This window comes from Diabrotica virgifera, chromosome 8, assembly GCF_917563875.1.
Source record: "Diabrotica virgifera virgifera chromosome 8, PGI_DIABVI_V3a".
Taxonomy (NCBI): Eukaryota; Metazoa; Arthropoda; class Insecta; order Coleoptera; family Chrysomelidae; genus Diabrotica; species Diabrotica virgifera.
Window position 1 is genome coordinate 5,762,890 of NC_065450.1, and position 23,671 is coordinate 5,786,560.

General features: G+C 33.4%; 1 protein-coding gene across 5 annotated transcripts in view; it reads left to right on the forward strand.

Annotated features, from left to right (window-relative positions):
* Positions 1 to 273: 273 nt before the first annotated feature.
* LOC126889647 (zinc finger protein 271-like) overlaps positions 274 to 23,671 on the forward strand; it is a 28,353-nt gene continuing 4,955 nt past the window's right edge. For 2 of the 5 annotated variants that reach the window (XM_050658154.1, XM_050658153.1), the window contains exon 1: positions 274 to 886. In XM_050658154.1, the coding sequence (XP_050514111.1) occupies positions 658 to 886 (229 nt within the window). In that variant the 5' untranslated portion in view covers positions 274 to 657. The remainder of the gene's footprint in view (positions 887 to 23,671) is intronic. The other 3 variants (XM_050658151.1, XM_050658152.1, XM_050658150.1) reach the window with 2 other exon arrangements.

Here is a 23,671-nt window from a genome sequence, read left to right on the forward strand (position 1 = left end):
TACATTTCCTTCTTCCAAAATGGAAATAAAAACGATAAAATCATCTTTGAATCTAATTATGTTAGGTTAGGTTTAGGTTAAAGCTAAAGCTGAAATTATAAAAATAAACAGAGGTGAAAAGACCCGACCTTAAAACAATAATTTTGACATGTTTTTAAATCTGCCGCGTTTCTATACTGATTAAAAATTTGGCAACACAGCGGAATGGGTTGTAATATTTATCCGTACCTATTTAATCTCTCCCATAGCGATAGCGACATAGCGATCATATAGCGATAGGCCACGATAGGATAGGCCGTTAGGGCTCATAGCCTAGGCACAGTTTTTTTGCTCATACGAATTGTTGTATAAATTGTTGTATAAACCTATATACTGTGGCCTAGGAGTAGAGTGTAGAGGTTCAAGAAACTCCAATAATTGCAAATAAAGGTATAAATTGTATAAATATTTTATACAATATAAAATTTGATTAAGGCCCGTTCTTGGGGTGTGCTAGTGTGCTGTAGCTGTGATTTAGTTTAGACACAGTATAGGAGGAATTCCTCCTATACTGTGGTTTAGACCTGATTTAGACAGAATACACTTACTTGGATGTAAAATTACTATTGTAATTTGGAATTGGAATATGTACATATAAATCAAAACAAGTGTAATAAAATGGAAGTAAAACAAGAAATTAGCGAGGAAACCTTTAAAGTAGAAATAGAGTATAATAATGACTTGGATAATTATCTTTTGAATGGCTTTAAATGTGAAATTCAAGAGCAGTCCAATAGAGAAGTGACTCTGGACAGATATGATTCCTTAGACTTGAAGAAGTGGCACATAAATACTGATATAAAACAACATGGAAATTCATTTGAAGAAAACCAAGAAACTGAAAAAGGTTAGTAACAAAATATTTCCTAGTAGAAGTAGTGTAAATAGGAATAACTTTCACAATGATAGAGGGTTTCTTGTTGATTTGAATGTGTTGAGGAAGGCATTAACAGACAATCGAGTTCACTATTTCAGGTATAAAATACAAAAACAAGCTTCTAAAACAATATTATATCTTATACTTACTTATTCCTCTTCACTCCATGCAGAGCTTTGAGCGTCAACTGTCTGCCTCCATTCTGTCCTATTCAGTGATGTGGGTCCTATCCTTTGCACTGATCTTTGTTTCTGCCTAGGTTTTCCCAATAGCATTAATTTCTTTCTTGACACGTTTTTTCCACGTTTCTGTAGGTTTACTTGGTCTTCTCTTTACATGTGGTGTGTATTCTAAGGCTTGCCTCACTATATCTGTGTCAGGCCTCCTTAGTGTGTGCCCCATCCAACTCCATTTCCTTTTACATTAGATATAGATTCCTGGTTCTTTTCCATACCTCTTGGTTTGATATGCGGTTTGGCCAGTAAATGTTAAGAATTTTCCTTAGGCATTTATTTATGAACACCTGCATCTGTCCGATACATTTTCTTGGCCCTTTCTAAGGTTCTGCTCGGTATAGTAGTATATAATATTACAGTAAAACCTCCATTAACCGAAATAAATGGGGGGGGGGGGGGGAGACGGTTTCGGATAACAATAATTTTTCGGTTTTTTGTATTGTTCTTGTATTAACTTACATACATAGTATTGTTGGAGAGATATAGCTGCAAAGCACCATTGTCAAAGGAAAATACAACAGAAAATAGAAGATTCTAAACATGTGCATTTTCCTTAATTTTATTGCTTTCTTTAAATTTACTTTTTATTGATGAAGTTATTGAAACTGTCAGCCATTTTGGTTAAATGATGTTTCGGTTAAAAGGTTTCGGTTAACGGAGGTTTTATTGTATATCACTAGGTATATATTTTATTTTTAAAAAGGCTTTAAAAAAATACTTAATTAAAATCATTTATAAAGGTATGTATATTTAATTTTAAAATCCATTTCCCCTTGAGCCACCAAAATATAGGGGTTAACCCGTTGGAAATGGGTGAAGTATTGGTTGTATCAGTAAAATTTTGTACTCTGAGATCAAACCAGTTGCTCTGTAGTTTATATTCGTTCTCTCCAAGTGGTTGAATTAGTTTTTGGTTGTATTATTTACAATGTATTGCTTTTTTCCTTATTACAAAAAAAAGCTTCAAAAAACACAAACATGAACGATGCAAGTGAGCAAAATGGACAATGTAGTGTAGAACATACTAAACTTACGTGCATAGAAATCGGCCCACTTAAAAATTTGGTCGTTTTTGATGTCTCATATTTTCTAAATCTGTTGGCTGTTTTAAGTGATTTTTTTGAGCATGTTATAGCCCGATTATTTAACAATACCACTGTAATAATATTGTTGCTAAACAGGTAAATCTTCATCATATACCAGGTGTACCAATCAAACTGTGTTTTTTTCTCAAAGTTCACATCACCCTGTGGAATATTGTAGCATTTATAAAATACTGAAATTAAAACCCAACTATAGTCTCACTGAGAAAACCGGAGCGTCATTTGAAATTTTGTTGGGGGGGGGGCAAGCACTATATATACAATACATTATATATGATGTTATGATGAATATTGATGTATTTTTTGTAAATTTCAGTCATTTTCAGGGCCAAGGGGGGCAAATGCCCCCCTGGACGCCCAAATGACGCCCCTGAGTCTCAGGTTTTCTTAACATTGTGTTTTTTTATTCATTCGTTCATGTTGCGATAATAAAATAGTTATGTACTTTAACAACTAGACATGTTCTTCATCAATACACAGTGTTTCTAAATTAATGCGACAAACTTTAAGGGGTAATTCTGCATGAAAAAATAATGACAGTTGGCTTTATAAACGTATGTCCACAAATGTTTCGTTTCTGAGATACGGGATGTTGAATTTTTTCTTACAAACTGACGATTTATTTATTGCTTTAAAACCAGTTGAGATATGAAAATGAAATTTGTTAGGTTTTAAGAGATAGTTATTGCGGATTTTTTGACACAAAATTAAGAATTTAATATTCACCATTGGCGTACTTACAGTCAATATGATCGGTCATAATTAATTTTTCTTTTCATCATTAATTTTTCTTTTTTTATCTTGACGTTTTTTAACTATTGGGAAAGGTCTTACATATTGAGTACTTAGAATTTTGCTCGGAACTGTTTTGTCGCTGTCGATCCCCCACTTTTCATTATTATTTTGCAGAGTCATCAAGGACTGCACTGACACGTTTTGAAGTAGATGGCTGATTATTTATTTCAAAGTCTGCATCTTGATCTGAGATATTTTCACATCTTGATTCATTCTTATAGACCTTAGTGGCCTCAAAATCTGCGTCACTAAATGCTTGTAAATTAAGGGGCCATATTCCTGGTTTTCAAAGGAGCTTGTAATATTTCTAAGGGAAAATACCTCTAAAAATAATTGTTTTGTAATTTTTGGGATATTTTTAACAGCTACAGTTTTCCCCGGATTATTTATCATCCACTTATTTATAGTCCAGGAACCAAAGCTTTTCACCTCGCAATTTTTACAGAATGGATCGATTTCCTTGAAAATTTGAGAATAAGTAGTGGATAGTCCAAGGATCAAAATCTATGATTCCGAAAATTTTTTATGATGGAAATTTTTTATTATATTTTGACCGCAAAAGTTGATAAAAACATTCATTCTAAGCAAAAAATATTCTATACATTTTTTTGATAAAATTAATAGTTTTCGATTTATTCGCTATCAAAAATGTTATTTTTATATCGAAAAAATCAATGTTTTTCGATAATACTCATTTATGATTCACTCAATTTTTGCCGTAGAAAAAATTTTTTCACACCAAGTTCTTGGGAATTAAATAACCTACAATTTCATACTTAATTTTTTTGTATCTCTGATGCTAATCTTTCTATTTTGAAGCAGGGTTGCAAAAAAACATGTTTTTTAATTTTATACAAAACACATGTTTTTTTAACGTTTTTTTCTTGTTCTAAACTTGTTTTATTTTGTTTTTTACTTTTACGTTTTAAACAAATAAAAAACATGTTTAAAACACATGTTTTTTTATTTTAAACATTTTTTTTGTTTTAAACATGCGTTTTTTATTTTAAATTTTATGTTTTAAACAAATAAATCATTGTTTAAATCATATTTTCTAAACATAATATTAATAACTTTGATTTTAACTTTTCTGTAACATAATAGATAAGAAACCCAATTGCAATTAGGAGCTATTGCCTGGGGGAACCCAGACTATTTACTATTTATAAATTCGTATTGCAAGTTGACTATTGCAATAATAACTACTGTAACTTATTTTGTGGTGTTTAGTGTTTTTTTGAAACATGCAAACAGCGAATTTTTGTACGTGATACGAAGGAGCTTCAAGGAGTGTATGGAAATGGCTTTGACCATTTCAATAAAGAAACAGAAATTATCAGACAATAAATTATCATCCAGAAGCATTACCAATTATTATTAATTACCAGGCAAAGTGTGTACCCTTTAAATTAAACCATATTATGTTTCCTAAACATTTATGTAATACTATAGACATGGTGGCGTTCTATGAAAAATATAAATACTACAGGATTGGAATTTGCTTAACAGCTCCACAGAGCTAATGCATCGTCAGCCAACATAGGAAAGACTCTTCTTCTCAACATACTCTTTACCATTCCAAACTATGTAATCGGCTAAGCAATGTCAAAGCTGCTAAGTTGGTTTCAATTTTTAAAGAGCTTAATTGCATCAGTGATGACGTGACTGATCAGATATCAGATCGATAATTTTAGATTACAAGATTACTATGAGACTGGAATAGTTTTGAGAAATTTATTAACTCTTGTACGCAAAATGTTTTAAGTTTTCCAATTTTTGTTACATTCCATTTATTAGTTAATAAATAATATGTTTGTTAAAAAGTTTGTATAATGTATTTGAGAATTTTTTTCATATTTATTTATTATTTTAATAAAGAAAACGCTTGTTTAATTTAAGTGTTTTAAACAAAAACTGTTTTAAATATAAGGAAATGTTTAAAACATGTTTAAAGCAGTTGTTTAAAACAAAATGTTTAAAACGAAACAACCCTGTTTTGAAGAAAATGGCATTTTTTACCAAACTTCAATAATTCCTTATTCGCTTTTAGCTCTAGATTTTTAAAAACTAATCATTCTAAGCCAATCAAACTTTTAGGATCTATTTCTAATACATAAATAAAGAAGAATGATAAGGCCAATGACTAAAAACACTGCCAACTTACATTATTATGCTTCCAATTGGATTTCTCCTTATTTTTTAAAAAATAAAAAGATTTTTTAACTAACTTTTTTAATTTTTATCCTAGAAAGTTTGGTAAAAAATAATTTTGTAGGTTTTTACAAGATCTATTAATATTCAATCTTTTTAAAATGCTCAGTCGCAAAAAGAGGTGGTCTTGAAAGGGTTGGTAAAGGTGGTTTTTGCATGTTATTACAAGTTTTAATTGTAAATAGTTCACTCAATTTTTACTGTAGAAAAAATTTTTGCAAACCAGGTTCTTGGGAATTAAATAAGCTACAATTTCATATTGAAACATTTTTCGTATCTCTGATGCTAATCTTTCTATTCTGAAGAAAACGCCATTTTTTCCAAACTACAAAAATTTATTCGCTTTTAACTCCATTTTTTAAAAAACTATTAATTCTAAACCAGTCAAACTTCTAGATCCGATTAATAATACATAAATAAAGAAGACCAAATAAGGTCAATGATTAATTTTAATTAGGGTGGTGATAAGGAGGTTGCTTCCGATCACTTTTTCGCTGAAAAAAAATAGGGACTGACATTCTTTTCATTATAAGTCACTTAATTTTTAAGCTAGATACTTTTTTTATTTCTGAAGATAGATATTTTAAATTATAATACTTTAAAATTAGGTATAGATGAAAATACTTTATTAATTATAACTATAATTATAACTATATAATTTAATAATTAACTATAAATTAGTTTCAACAAGTTATCCTTGAAAAATGCATAGTTTTCCCGTCTTTTGACTTTGAAACTACAATATTTAGCATTTGACAAAGGAGAGCTAACATATAATAAAGCATATCTCGATAACTGTTGGCCCTAAAGAAAATTTAAAAAAAAACAGTTTTGTTTATTTTTTCAAAAGGTACATTTTTGTTGGATAAAGTTGTTTTGATAAAACGAAAACTTTTGGAGTTATTAGCAGAAAGCTTATTAAAAACATTGGTTTTTCCGATATAAAACCAACACTTTCAATAGCGAGTAAATCGAAAACTATTAATTTTACAAAAAAAAAATGTATAGAACGTTTTTTGCTTAGGATGAATGTTTTTACCAACTTTTGTGGTCAAAATATAATAAAAATTTCCACCCCCGAGATGGGGTGGCAACCACCCCCATGGTAAAAGCGCCTTTCGGCATCATATAGATATTGATCCTTGGACTAACCATTATTTATTCTCAAATTATCAAGCATTTCGATCCTTTCTGTAAAAATTGCGAGGTTTTGTCCTATTTTAAGCTTCATTACTTGGACTATTTAGGCAATGGAGCATTTACTAAAAGGACCATAAACTCCCACATCAAGTGGTTGGAGTTTATGGGAAGTATGTGGAGGAAACGAAAGCATTACTATTCCATTATCTCACCCATGAAGTATTGTGTCTAGGCTGGTGTGCGACTCATGGTTGTCCAGCAGCAATAATATTTTGTTTTCCTTATCACATTTTGTGTATTTGACAACGTGCCTCAGAGTTTTAATAAAATGGTCTTTAGTCATCCACCCAGACTTATTCCCAAATGCTACACTTCGGTGCCTCACATAAATAGTCTTCGTATTTCTTTCTCTGGAAAATATGTAAATCGGTGGTAATGCGTTTCCTACAACGCTTATAACTCCTACAACTGTTGCAAGTTCACCTCTTTTGGCTGACGATACTAGAATTATTTGCTTCTTATCCTTTGGTGCTACAATTTTGGGAGGGGGTAGGACTGTTGTTACACCTGTTTCGTCCAAGTTAAAGTTGATCAGTTTTTTTTCCTGGAAGCCCTCTGTTGTGAACCGGTTGTACTGCACCCTCCTACTCCTCAAAGTTGATCAGTGCTAAAATTATGTTTTTGTAACACTATCTTGCAATTTTGGAAAAATTCCTCCATTCTTGTTTTATTAAATCCGAGACCTCTTTTCATAGAGTGCCTTTTCATAAAGCCAAGTAGCCAATCTCTTTCTGCCTTTTAGAAACATAGAGTATTCATTCATCTATGTTTATACAGTGCGGTGGAATAAGTGTTGCCCCCCCTTTTAACTTGCTTATTTTAAGAATATGAGCAAAACGCTCGGACAGGTCGATTTTTAAACTAACCATAGTATATTATAGCATCAATGTTTCAAACTTTACGCGATCCCTCTTCAGGTGACAGCCATAACTTTGATTTTTTTAAATGGGAAAGTACATCATGTGACACCTCATTTCAAAGCTCTTAAAATACTGATTTCAAAAATGTATAATACTTTAATCCTGTTTGAGAGCATAGGTGCAAAATTTCGGTCGAATTCTTTCTAAATGCAATCATTTTTTTTTTCGAAACCTGAAAAGTATTTTTGAAAAATTTAAACGCAGTATGAAATATTACAGTATTCTCGATAGTTCAGAGTCCCTGAGAACTCCTATAATGTTTATTTTAATAAGTCACAGTGGAGAAAAAAGAGAAAATTTAGTGTGATTTTTAATTTCAAATATATCATTCAAAAGAAACTTTTTATTTATTCTAAGGGACTATCAGCCCTCGGTAATAATCAATCTTTCATTCTGCGTTTAAATTTTTCAAAAATACTCATTAGTTTTCTCAGAATTCTAAAAAAATAAATGCGTTTAGAAAGTGTTCGACCGAAATTTTGCGCCTACGATTTCAAAAAGGATTAAAGTATTATACATTTTTGAAATCAGTATTTCAAAAGCTGTTAAATGGGGTGTCACATGATGTACTTTACCATTTAAAAAATCAAAGTTATGGCTGTCACCTGAAGAGGGATTGCGTAAAGTTCGAAACGTTGATGCGATAATATACTATGGTTAGTTTAAAAATCGACCTGTCTGAGCGTTTTGCTTATATTCTTAAAATAAGCAAGTTAACAGTGGGGGGCAACAGTTATTCCACCGCACTGTATGTATGTATGTATGTAAGGATGTGTTTATTTATTTATTTATTTTATTATAATTATTACAAAAGTATATCAAAAAAATATTTAAAACAAAAACAATCAACTTACCTACTCTTGCATTTTCGCTCTCGTATCCATCATCGTCACACTTTTGTAAAAACTCTTCAGCCGTCATTGTTCTTAATATCCTCCTCTATCTGTTATCCTTCGTAAGGATGTAGTGGCGTCATGTAAGTCGTTTGACTATTTCAATCCAATCCTCTCTCTCCTGTGCGTGTTGTTTTGCTTCGGAGAATGAGTAACCAGTCATGTCCCTTATTTGGTCCGACCATCGTAATGGAGATCTTTCTCTGGATCTTCTGCCCTCTACGTTGCCTTCAACTATCATTCGTTCCATGCCTTCCCTTCTTCTAGTTATATGTCCAAAATATCTCAGTATATTTTGGTTGATAGTTGTGCTGAGTCTAGTTTTTATGTTAAGTTCGGCTAATATTGAATTATTTGTGCGATGTGCGGTCCATGGTATGCGCAACATTCTCCGGTAGACCCACATTTCAAATGCCATTATACATTTTGCATCTGCTTTTTTGACGGTCCAAGTCTCTGAAGTGTAGGTGGCGATAGGAAATATTAACGCTCGAACAAGGCGTAATTTTGTGTTTTTTGTAATGTCAGTATTCTTCCATATTTTTGTGAGTTTGGCTGTTGCCGATCTGGCCATTATGATGCGCCTACAGGTCTCGTCTTCGCATCCTCCACTGTTAGTAATAACGGAGCCTAAGTAATTAAATTGTCTGACCACTTTGTAACCTGCCAAGTCTCTTATCTCCGGTTGGTTGTTTCGGATTCTATCGATGATCATTACTTTGGTTTTCTGTATATTTATTTTCAACCATATTCTGTACTCACCGTTCCTAGCCTATTCATAATTTCTTCCAGTTCTTCTGGTGAAGACGCCAATATAACAGTGTCATCAGCATAACACAGGTTTTTTATTTTTCTTCCTCCTATCGTTGCTCCACCTTGCCATTCCTCAAAAACTTCACGCATAATGTGTTCACTATATATATTGAATATAATGGGGGATATTATACATCCCTGCCGCACTCCAGATTTTAATTTGAAGTTTTTCGAAAATACATTATTAACTCTTACATTAGCGGTGTTATTTACATAAAGTGCTTGTAATAGATAGATTAGATGTTCTGGTATACCCATTTCTTTAAGTATATGCCACATTTTATCCCATTTTACGTTATCGAAGGCCTTGGAGTAGTCAACAAAGCACAAATATGTTTCTATGTTAAACTCTCGAGATTTTTCGATAATTTGACGAATATTAAGAATGTGTTTTCTTGTTCCCCTACCTGGGACGAATCCGCATTGTTCTTGTGGAATTTGCGGTAAGAGAATGGATTTTAATCTTTCGTTGATTATTGTTAGAAGTACTTTGCTCGCGTGAGATATCAACGCTACTGTACGATAATTACAGTCATTTGGCCACTTTCCGGTATTCCAGATCTCATTGCAAATTCTAAGCATTACTTATATGTTCTTAATGTAAGTTTGTCTTTTTAAATTAAACGTTCTGGCTGCCCCTCTTTGGGACACATTTCTTGAAAAGACATTTTGTAGAGCATCTTTTATATGCTACTCACTTAGATTTGCTCGATCTGTTTTATTTTGGTGATTTCTTACCAACTGCAATACAAAAAAGTATCAAAACAATCACTACTACTAAATTAGTGTGGGACACAATCGGCCACTGCAGAATGTACCCCATTAGGCCGGTCGAAAGTACCCCGTCTGACTTTGCAAGCATGAAAAATTTATTGTGACCTTCTGGTCTGTTCTTAAACCAAGAGGAGTAATTCAAATTTCCCGCGCCGTAAAGCTTGTTTGTAATTGGTCCAACCTCAGGCAAGTTTACTCCACTGTTATCAAATTTTGACACTAATGACCTTTAAAAAATTTTGACACTATTGGCATTTCATAGGTTAATTAAATTATTTTATTATTAAATTATTTTCTGCGTTATTCCTTTAATTGTTAGATTTTTAGTCTGTTTTTATATAAAAAACAGTTGTTTTTAAAACTCTTTAGTGGCGTATTAGTATAATATAATATTTATGGATTACCGTCATAGGCCGATATAATCAACCCAAAAGAAGATGTATTTGTGATATTTCTAGTGACTTTCTTGGGTGTGAATCTGTCTTTTTAGTTTACTCCTCTTGGTTTAAAAACAAAGCTTAGCGATTTTCAATTTAATGTGAGCAAATTTTTACAAAAATATGTGGGCAGCAACAGAAACTCTAAATTACATAAAATATATTTGTTTAAAAACATATCTTTAGCTTGAAAAAACACACTTAAAACAAAACAAATATTTGGACGCTGTTTATTGCAGAAATACCAACAACTAAAGTGAAGATGGATTGTTGCACATTTCTAGAGAAAAATTCTGCTTACTTAAATTATTTGCAGTGACTGAATGTGCTCCCAGGCCGAATGTGCCCCACTCTCCCCTAGGGTCTATAAGAACGAAACTTAAGTACAGGCGAACATATATCTCGTGAAATAAAGTTGTCACTGCGCCGAAACAAATTTGAAAGTGGGTGTTGAGCAAAGCCATTCGTGAGTAGATGTTAAAGAATGATCAGCTCGGAATTTTTACAGTGTTGCATTGTTTCCTACTCGCGGTATTTAAATTTGATTTTTTTTATTGTTGTCATTCTACGTTTTGTATTTGTGTATTCTGTTATTATTTTATAGCTTAAGATCAAATATCCGGACAACCTATTAATAGTCAAAGTCGAGAAATAATTGCTAATGTGTTAGCTTCATGAAAAAGGAAGCTGAAGAAGGTGTTACAATACCTCATCATAGCATAAAATCGCGTGAGGTAGCAGCGACAGGTGTTTCCGAAAGTACAATAATTTATAGAGTCTCGGTTGAACAAACTAAAATTGAACAAGTTGTCTTCTAGAAAGCAGTAGTAAACAAATACGTATACCATATTTTATTTGGTATCCATAGCAACTGCTTTATGCTGCCACTAATAGAATATATGTAATTGCAGGACAATGCTCCTCGTTTTCCTCTCCAAGAAAACATATAACAGAAAAAAGAAGCAAACTTTTGAAGACATTGACAAAGAGGCTTATTATTCATATTTGCACACGAGCAATGCAGAAGTACCTTAGCTAAAAAATATTCTGTCTAAATTCAGAGATGCTGGAGGCGGTCAAGGTAGTTTTTAAGAAATTTTAGAAGATTAATTATAAGGGACACTGGTTTCCGTTGGAAAATAACAAATCGAAGACTTCTAATGAAAAGATATGACATCCAGAAGCTTCGTATACACTACTTAAGTGCTGATAATAAATACCAAGAAGAAGATCGCCCTATAGTGTATAAGAATGAAACATACATTCACTCAACACAGACAATATGCAAAATAACCTTAATTTTCAAATCTAGTACTCAAATAGGCGACTATCACACGATACGTCTTAAAATTTTAAGATGACCTCCATATTTCCCAGATCTTAATCCAATTGAGTGGCAAGGCCGATGCAACTATGCAAAAAATGCCAGCAAGGATTTTTGGTTCAACAAGCAACAACAGAAAATAATATGGAAAAACTTGTCATCACTTTAAAAGGTACAGATTCGGAATGGGATTTTTCTGATGATGAAGAGAAGAATCAGATACCGAGGATTTCTAACCCTCGCGGGTAAAAAATCTGATTTATTTAAACCCCATTTATTTAATAAATGTCTACTACTCATGAATGCTATTATTATTTCAGAATTTTCAGTAATACACTGGCGGGCAAAAAATTATTAGGACACTAGATGAATTATACACGTTTGATGCCTCGAATTTCCTAAACCTGTTGTCCGATTTGAGTGATTTTTTAGTATCTTATAGCTTTATTATTTAAGAATCTCAATCTATTAATATTGTTGCTAGACAAGTAAATGTCATTTTATACCGGGTGTAACAATCATACTGTGTTTTTTCCTTAAAGTTCGGAACACTCGGCTGTGGAATATTATAGCATAAATAAAATAGTGAAATTAAAACTCACTTCTAGCCTTAGACTTTCTTAACATTTTCTTTTTTGATTTATTTGCATATGTTGGATAATAAAAAAGTTAGGTACTTTAACAACTAGCCATGTTCTGCATTAATACAGGGTGTTTCTAAATAAGTGCGACAGACTTTATGGGGTAATTCTGCATGAAAAAATAATGACTGTTTGCTTTATAAAGATATGTCCACAAATGCTTCGTTTTTGGTAGGTTTTAAGAGGTAGTTATTGCGCATTTTTGGCATACAAATAAGAATTTTATATTCACCATTGGCGTGCATACGGGTATAAATATTTTAGATATATCCCGTATGCACGCCAATGTTGAATATAAAAATTTTAATTGTATGTCAAAAAATTCTCAATAACTACCTTTTAAAACCTACCAAATTTCAGTTGCATATCTCAACCGAAGTGTGTATTTGGATTCCCAGCAGTAAAGACGTACCACATCGCTCTCGAGATCCAAGTTCCAAGTTTTTGTGCCGGTCTCGGCTATCGGCCGGGACTAGTTTATTTATAGTAATTAGTGAAATAAAAAGTAAAAAACGATTTGAGTGATTAATTCTAAATGACTATTTATGTGATTAATTTTGAACTCAGTGGCGTACTATATTAAGGAAATGTACCACCAAAATCAAGTGTCAAATGGGGGATTGTATAATGTGCCCCAAATATATACACAGCCTCAACAATCTCCAGTAATATCGCCCCCATTTTATGAATTCCCGAGCAGCCAACAGACAACAAACCAATATATCCCGCCTACTCCATTCCCAAACAATAATCACCAATATAACCAAAACCTCCCTGTACCTCCAATGGATCAACCGAATACATCAAATGCTTCCCAATACATCCTCAGTGGAGAGGAAGTTGTCATGGAAAACTCAAGCGACGAAGACGACGAAACCATAGAAAATGTCCATGATTGGCCAACAGTCAAAAAAATTACAAAAAAAAGAAAAGCAAACCCCAAAGATGATAACATAACAACAATGCAAGTGAGTACAAACAACAGATTTGAACCATTAGAAAACCTAACTGATAATAATAACACACCAGTAACACCTAAACCTCCACCTATATTTATCTATGGGGTAAATGATATCAAAAAGATGACTGAAAACCTATCGACAGTCATTAAAGCAGAAGACTACCAGTCGAAAGCTCTCCCAAATGACACAATAAAAATAAACACAAAAACTATTGAGTCATACAGAAAACTTATACAGCATTTAAATAGCAGCAAAATAGTTCACCACACATACCAAGCAAAACAAGATAGAGCTTATAGGGTAGTTATAAGAAATTTACACCACTCGATGCCAGTTGAAGAAATAAAAAGTGAACTAGCTAAATCAGGGCATACTGTCCGTAATATCATTAACGTCTTACACAGAGTCAATAAATCACCACTGTCAATGTTCTATGTGGACCTAGAACCGAAAGAAAACAACAAACACATTTATACACTGGATTCTATCGGCAATATGAAAGTCAGCTTTGAACCTCCTCACAGAAAGAAAAATATAACACAGTGTCAGCGCTGTCAACGTTATGGACACACAAAAGCGTATTGTACTAGACCTTACGCATGCGTGAAATGTGGAGGAAGTCATCCAACGCCAGAATGTACAAAACCCAGAAATACACCAGCAAAATATGCCCTGTGTAACGGAGAACACACTGCAAACTATAAAGGCTGCGTAATTTACAAGGACTTGCAAAATGTAAGAAATAATAGACAACGCGGAAATCAGACAACCCATAATCAGAACCCACATCAAAATGTTAACCCAGCACCAACTTCACAGTATCAGAGTCAACAATCACAGTACCAACAACAGAATGGAATCCAATCATATGCCCAAGCAGTAAGAGCAGGAAATCAAGAATTTAAAGCAATGTTCACCCAACTAATGAATCAAAACAGCATGATCCTTACCACGCTGACAACATTAATTAATAAAATTCATTAGATCTGTTCGAATAGCCTAGTGGAACGCAAATGGTTTAGCAAACAATAAAGCAGAAGTAATCCATTCATTCGTTTTCCAGCAGTGGAAGTATACGGATGTATGTTTTGATTTGTTTTCTTGTGTTTACAAGTTTTGTTATTTGTTTTGATTTATGTGTTGTGAATACTAGCTGTAAGTGTTTAAATTTTTATTACCATCATCACATCGACCTAGTTAATTTTTGCACATCTAACCTTGAAAATGACGTATACTTGTGAACATTGTCTTACACAATATTCTGACTCTGATAAATACAACCAGTTAAGATGTAATGGAGGTTGCCAAAGAAACTTCTGTATGAAATGTACAAAATTAAACAAGACCATCACTAAAGCCCTATTGGACCAAAAGTCTTCTCATCTTAGATTCTTTTGTACCGTATGTGACTCTCCAAGTTTAAATTATTTAAATGACAAAATTACAAATTTATCAAAAAATCAAATACCTTTAGAGAACTTTGAGGCCTTAATTCAAGTTACTAAAAAACTAAATGACAATTTGCCTGTTTTCATCGAGACTTATGACCTATTAACTAAAAAAGACGGCAAACTGGACTATCTTACGAAAAAAATTGACGAGATCCACAAACTAAACAACCTGCTGAATCCTGAAAAGGTTTTAAAATCTGTAAGGCAGATGGAACACGACATTTTTAATATATCGTCAGTTTTTTTCGGCTCTTCTTCAGATGAGACTATCAAGGTTGAAATCCAAGACACAAATTCAACTGAGATTAAGTTGGGATTAGAAAGGCTCTCTTCAAATATCGGTGAAATTTCAAATCAAATGAGCAGTCTTACAAAAAATCTATCTAATATACCAACTAAAAAAGAGATATTGAAGAAAAATACATCTTATGCCACCGCAAGTACCCAAACTAAAGAGCCCCGACATCTCGAACCAAGTCCAGAGCAAAAGCCAAAAATTACAGAAGATAAATGTCACTTTGTAGTTATTAGTAACTTGACCCCAACGTACACCCCCATACAAGTTGTTCACTATATCAAAGAGAGGCTAGGCATTAAGGAATATATTAGATGTTACGCACTCCTTAAAGATGCCGACACAACAACTGGCTCTTCGTTCAAAATAGGTATAAAATCTAGAACAGCTATTAGCCTATTATTTAATAAGGAAATTTGGCCACCTGGTGTTAACATCAAATGGTCTATAGAATCTTCCAATTCTGAACCAACGCTTTCATCTGAGTCACATAAGAATCCGAAGAATCTCAGAAGTCCTGTCACCTTGGAAAATCCAATTACCAATTATCGCAAGAACAAAGATGAAGTAGAAAATACAAACATACGTACATACAAGCAGGCCATTGAAGTTTGTAAATCTAAGAATCCGTTCCATTCGCCTGTAAATTTCATTAAGAAGGATACTTTAGAACCTTCGATAAATCTGGATCCTTTGACCCCACCAAGAGTTAGATTAACCAATAACTCGAATAGTCGATATCTTCTAGCCAGATTAAGGGAACCGGATATCTTAAAAGCCATTAAACTTCATCTTGCTTATCTACACGACCAACCAGCTTCAGTGTTTTACGATGGATTTACCAATACAAGCGTTAAACTCTTTTTGGCTTCCGAGGGACTTCCACTAAGACTGAAGATCTACGACGAATTCTGCTGGAATTTAACAATGCCTATGGGATTGGTCCAGATGAGGTGGAAGCTGATCTTGATGCTTACAGATCCTTTCTCACTTCTGAAAGAATTATACACCTGCAAAAATCAAGGGAATGTCACCGAAATTACTATTCCGCTGCCTCTCCAAAACGAAATTTTTAAACATCACGACGTGTTCTGAGGGACTAGAATCCTCAAATTGTTTTAGTGATAACAACTTTAGCATGGTTCTGATTAATATTCGTTCTATAAGATACAAAACTGATGAATTATTTTTGTTCCTAGAGGAATTAGGATTTCCCCCGGTAGTTGCGGTTACAGAGCACTGGCTTGAAGTCAACGAGCCTTTTTTTGTAGAAAAATACACCACAATTGCTAGGTATGATCGTCCAAGCTCAGCTTACGGAGGCACCCTAATTCTATCTACAAGCAATGATTTTTCTTCGGTAACAAAATATGACTTTCTGCTAAGTGAAGCCTTCTTTGAGTTTTCGTTAATTTACAATAAGAATCTTAATCTTTATATTATTTGCATTTATAGATCACCTAACTCTTCCGTGGAACTATTTTTTCAGAACCTGCTAAATTTGTTAGATGACCTGCCCCATAAAAGTAGAAAAATTTTATGCGGGGACTTTAACATTGATTATGCTGCTGCTAGTGCTACACAAATATCCTTGGTCAACATATTTGAATCGTATGGTCTAACAATGCACGTTGATTCTCCTACAAGGATTACAAAAACTTCATCTACCATAATTGATTATACTGTCTCAGATTTTTCACCCCTTGATGTCCACTCTACAATTATTAATGCTGGACTATCTGATCATGAAGCAGTTTATACGAAGTTTAATATCTTGAGCAAACCCTTCTCGAAAACCCGACGTTTAGGTAGGATTTTTTCCACCCGGAACTTTCGTAATTTCCAAAATTTATGCTTAACCTCTCAGTGGCGCTTTCCTGCTATGGACGTGGATAATAATTTCAGTGCTTTTTTGGATAAGCTTGTCTGTATCTTCAATAAAGCATTTCCTTTAATTGCAATTAAGCCAAAACATCGCAAACCCTGGACTACTAAAGGTATCCGAATATCTTCCAAGAATATGCGTTCTCTTCTCTATATCAGGAAATTTACTACCAACGTCTCTATCACTGAATATATCACCAAGTACAGGGCAACCTATCTTAAACTTATAAAATCAGCTAAAAAAGACTACTACCATAACCGTTTGGGAAGCTCAAAAAGTGTTGCAAAAGAAACTTGGTCCATAATAAACGATCTTCGAAATAAAACCCACACTGCTAAAACAATTTCCCTTCCAGACCCTGAAAATCTAAATGAATACTTTGTTAATGTGATTCCATTGCTTATCTCCCTAATTCAAGAAAGGTCTCGAATTCATTCTTTATAAAACCAGTCGATAAATCTGAACTGATCCAAACAATCAATAGTATCAAAAGCAAATCCTCCTGTAGTACTGATGGTCTATCGATAAAAATTTTTATCTAATCTCCCAGAAAATGTGTTAGAAGTCCTCATCTCACTAATTAATGATTCCTTTGAGAAAGGTAAATTTCCAGAGTGCCTGAAGACAGCCATCATTATTCCTCTTCATAAGGGTGGTGAAATATCTAATACCTGCAATTATAGACCTATTGCACTACTACCGGTACTCTCCAAAATTATTGAGAGACTCATAAAAGCCCGACTTATGTCCTTTCTAGTTGAAAACAACATTTTATCACAAAATCAGTTCGGCTTTTTAAATAATAAATGCACCACTGATGCCATCTTTTCTGTACTACATGAGGTTTATCAAGCACTGAACAATAATCTTCACACTGCCACCGTTTTTTGTGACTACGCCAAAGCTTTTGATTGTGTAAATCACAACATTTTGATAAGAAAACTAAATTTCTACGGAATTCGAGGTATTTCTTTAGATTGGTTCCAATCTTACTTGTATGATAGGAAACAACTGGTTAGAGCAAATGATACAGACTCTGGTCTCAAAAACATTGTATGTGGGGTACCTCAAGGTTCAGTATTGGGTCCTCTACTTTTCCTTATCTTTATTAATGACATCACTAGTTTAAAAATCGATGGAAAAGTCTTTCTTTTTGCTGATGATACCAGTATCACTTGGAGCAACTCAAATATTGCAACTCTTCATGCTACTATAACTTCTGATCTACTTACAATAAAAACCTGGTCTGACTCTAATTTACTCTCGTTTAACGTAGATAAAACAGTAGCATTGTCTTAGGAGTCCTTCAACCCTTACCTCTTAATAACAGCCAGATCAGTACCGTTAATTCTGTGAAATTTCTTGGTATTTTTTTTAGACAGCAACCTTAAATGATCCCACCATATCGATTTGTTAAGGAAGAAACTATCCTCAGCTTGCTATGCTATAAGATCTGTTTCGAATGAACTCAATTTAGCATCTTCCAAAATAACATATTTTTCTTTGTTCGAGTCACATCTTCGTTATGGTCTTCCTTTTTGGGGTTCTGGTACAGCTGCCCAATTCGATGTTATTTTCAAATTACAAAAAAGAGCAATTAGATATCTGTTTGGCCTCAGAAGAACAACACATTGCAGAAATTACTTCAAAGATCACAGAATTTTAACCCTTCCATCTTTGTATATTTTAGAAACTGTTTGCTTAATTCGTAAACATCTACATGTCTTTCCACCAAGACCTAATCATGACTACTTCACGAGAAATTCTACGTTTGACGTCTATATGCCGACCCCGTCCTCTGAGTTAGTAAAGAAATCTATATTATATTCCGCAAAAAACTTTACAACCATCTTCCTCTACAACTTAAATCTGCAGCATCTCTCCCCAAATTCCGTAAACTGACACAAGCCTACCTATCTGAAAGACCATATTATTCAGTAGAAGATTTTCTTAATCAATAACTAAGAAATTACAGTACCTACTACTTTGCACAAGTAGTATTTTTATTATCATTTTTTTTTTGTCTATATTTGGGTGTCATATGCAGCAGCTTAACTTTTAAACTTATTAATTACTAGGTAGACTATGCATTATTATTGTTATTATTGTAAATATATTGACGATTTATGTAATTTCAGTAAATTGGATCGTTATTGTTTTGTTTTCTTGACTTTTTATAAGCTTTGTCGATAAAATTGTACAATTTTTTATGACAATAAAGCATATTTCTATTCTATTCTATTCTATTCTATAATCCAATTCCTAGAGGACAGCAAAATAGACATCCTCTTTGTATCCGAAACGCATTTCACAGAAAGAAGCGTAATTAAAATACCTCAATACTCAGTCTACCATACTAGTCACCCAGATGGAACAGCCCATGGAGGATCTGCAATAATTATAAGGAACAATATACAACATCATCAAATGCCGGAACATAAAACAGATAAGCTACAAGCAACAATACTTAATATAAATGCCAGGCCTTGGAACTTCGAAATTGCTGCAATATATAGCCCTCCTAGACATAGAATCACAACTGAAGAATACGAAGAACTATTCAACAAGCTAGGTAACAAATTTATTGTTGGAGGTGATTGGAATGCTAAGCATACGAATTGGGGTTCACGACTCATTACACCAAAAGGCAGAAGCCTACTAGATGCTATCAACAACACAAACTGCACCTACTTATCGACGGGACAACCAACGTACTGGCCGTCCGATACAAATAGACTACCAGATCTACTCGACTTCTTCATCCTAAAAGGAATTGCAGCAAACTACACAAACATAGAAGCAAATTGGGATCTATCGTCTGACCACACACCAATCATAGCAACAATCAGCACCCACATAAGCAAACGACCTGAAATACCTAAGTTGACTTCCCCTAAAACTAATTGGTGGGAATTCAAGTACCAGCTTGACACGAATATAAATCTTGGAATCAGACTCAAAGAAAAAGATGACATAGATAAGGCTATAAACCACTTCACCTGTCAAATTCAGCAAGCTGCATATCGAGCTACACCATCAACTCCAAAGCAAGAAAACAAAAATACCACTTCGAATTATATTAGACAACTAATAGTCGAAAAACGAAGAGCAAGAGGTAGATGGCAAGGAAGCCGCAACATGAATGACAAACGCGAATATAATCGACTAACCAGACAATTAAAAACAGCGCTAAATGAAGCACGCAATGCCACATTTGAACACTACATTAGTACCTTGTCTAAAGAAGATCACTCAATATGGAAGGCAACAACACTTAAAGAGACCTACAGAACACAACTCGCCAATTAAGAAAGATGATGGTACTTGGGGAAGATCAGACCAGGAAAAAGCTTCAGCATTTGCAGAATACTTAGCTGATATTTTTAAAGAACACCAAGTAGAGAATAATGATAATGGAAACTTAATAAGAGACTTCCTAGATAGTGCTTGCCCTATGACGCTCCCAATAACACATTCAATCCATCAGAAGTTAAACTAGAAATAGAAAAATGCAATAACCACAAAGCACCTGGATTTGACCTAATAACAGGATTAATACTGAAACATCTTCCGAGAAGAGCATTGGTCATGCTAACTACAATATACAATAGTGCGCTCAGACTGACATATTTCCCAATCACATGGAAATTTACGCAAATAATAATGATTCACAAACCGGGTAAACCTCCAAATAAAACATCATCATATCGACCAATCAGCTTGTTGTCGACAATGTCTAAGATCTTCGAAAGACTACTACTTGGTAGACTAAAGAATGACATTAACCTAGATGTAGAAATACCCACACACCAGTTTGGTTTTAGAGACACTCCACAACACAACAGACTCATAGAATTATAACAAAAATCCTTACTGCTATTGAGGAAAAAAAATATTGCACAGCGGCATTCTTAGATGTAGAAAAGGCATTTGATAGAGTATGGCATACTGGACTTTTATACAAACTCAAATGTATTCTTCCAACCCCCTACTACCTAATCATGAAATCCTACATTGAAGATCGTTACTTCCAAGTAAAATATAACACAGCAACTTCCACATATTTTCCCATTAAATCAGGCGTACCACAGGGTAGTGTCCTGGGCCCTCTCCTTTACCTATTATTTACCGCAGATATCCCAACCACTGAAACAACCCAAATCTCAACATTTGCTGATGACACCACCATAGTCGCTGTCAATGAGGACCCTATTATCGCGTCTGCGCAACTGCAAAACCACCTTGACCAATTGGGAACATGGCTCAACAAATGGAAGGGAAAAGTAAATGAAACGAAGTCAACCCAAGTTACATTTACAAACCGAAGGGATGTATGTCCAACAATAACACTAAATGATACACAGTTACCAGTCAGCACACAAGTCAAATATTTGGGACTAACCCTTGACAAAAGATTAACATGGAAGCCGCACATTCAAGCCAAGAAAACCCAGATCAACATCAAAATACGACAAATGAGCTGGCTTATTGGTCGAATATCAAAACTCAATATTGAAAATAAACTGCTCCTGTATAAAACTATGATAAAACCAATTTGGACTTATGGTGTTCAACTCTGGGGTTGCTCAAAGCCATCAAATATCAAGATAATACAAAGAGTCCAATCAAAAATATTGAGGATGATATTCAACACACCCTGGTATGTAAGCAATAAAACCCTACACGAGGACTCAGCTACACCCTTGGTAGAGGAAGAAATTCCAAGGATCACAAAGAGCTACCTTGATGGGCTGAGAAGTCATCCAAATGATGAAGCAAGACTGCTGAACACTCCTCCCGAATTCGCAAGACGACTGAAGAAACTATGGCCAACAGATTTAATAAATTAAATATACATATTGTGATCAAATGTAAAAATTATAATAGGAGGGTTGCCACAGGGCAGCTTCTCCCTCATGTATTTAACATTCAAACTATTTGCTTATAGCTTCGATGAAGCAGATTATAAATTAAAATATGTAATAAAAAAAAATATCTCAACCGGTTTTAGAGCAACAAATAAACCGTCAGTTTGTAAGAAAAAATTCAACATCCCGTATCTCGGAAATGAAGCATTTGTGGACATATGTTTATAAAGCAAATGGTCATTATTTTTTCATGCAGAATCATCCCTTAAAGTTTGTCGCACTTATTTAGAAACACCCTGTATTGATGAAGAACGTGGCTAGTTGTTAAAGTACCTAACTTTTTATTATCTATCGTAAGCAAATGAATCAAAAAAGAAAATGTTAAGAAAGGCTAAGGCTACAATTGAGTTTTAGTTTCAATATTTTATCTATGCTATAATATTCCACAGAGTGTTCCGAACTTTAAGGAAAAAACACAATATTATTGTTACACCCGGTATAAAATGACATTTACTTGTCCAGCAACAATATTAATAGATTGAGATTCTTAAATAATAAAGCTATAAGATACTAAAAAAATCACTCAAATCGGACAACAGGTTTAGGAAATTCGAGGCATCAAACGTGTATAATTCATCTAGTGACCTAAATTTTTTGACCGCCAATGTATTTTACAATAGATAATGTTATACGTACTTTTTAAATTAAAGAAAATAATTTTGGCGGATTTGTTACTGTTAGATTGTTACACCGGGTGTCCACTAATATTTTCCCCCATTTTAACTGCCTATAACTTCTAAACGACTCAAGATAGAAACATGCGGTTTTCGCTGAAATGTTTTATTTTAGTAAAAGTTTTGTTTGAATGTATTGAATTTTTTATATCGCTTTTAAATAAATAATGGCGGAATTTTCAAAAAAAACGTTGACTTTTTTATTGAAACACCCAGTATATTTTTTGTAAATTGAAAGAACGGTCATTTATCTATCCAGCGATATAAAGTTTTTTAAAATCGATGATCAAATGACTGAGCAATTAATTAATTTTTAAAATGAGAGGTGCAATGTGGAAATCACATAACAAAATCAATTTGCTTACGCCCGGTTTCATAATCAACTTAAAGTGAACATTAACTAAAGTTCACTTTAACGTTGACATTTACCCATATGAATTGCATTGATAAAGGTACCAACTTAAAATTTAAAGTCCACATTAACTGATTATGAAACCGAGCGTTAGTTGTTATTTAGTTATGTGATATCCACGTTGCACCTCTCATTTTAAAAATTAATTACTCAGTCATTTGACAACCGATTTTAAAAAACTTTATATCGCTGGATAGGTGAACCGTTCTTTCAATTTACAACAAAATATACTGGGTGTTCCATTAAAAAAAAGTCAACAAAGTTTTTTCAAAAATCCGCCATTTTTTTTCGTAATTGAAAGCGATATAAAAAACTAAATACTACATTCAGAGAAAACTTTTACTAAAATAAAACATTTCAGCGAAAACCGCATATTTCTATCTCGAGATGTTTAGAAGTTATAGGAAGTTAAAATGGGGGAAAATATAAGTGGACACCCGGTATTAAACTATTATATTTTTATATACTGTTCTTTTTAATATACTGTTATATTAAAAAGAATTTAAACTATTAAAATTATAGTAAAAATGCAGGCACTTTTTAAATAAAAGTGCCTTAATAAATATTATATTTTAAACAAATCATTATTTTTGTTTTCCTTTTATTCTAAACATTGTTTTAAAAACTTTACCTGATTATGGATCTACACGTCATGCAGAATGTCAATTATTTGAAACTCATTTTTTTAGATATACTAACAATACTCAATATTACTGTGGTCATTCACATATTGACAACATTGCGCTACGAACAAAGCGCTAATATTCCGGTATATTTCATCCTTTTCTGTCCGAAGGTTTT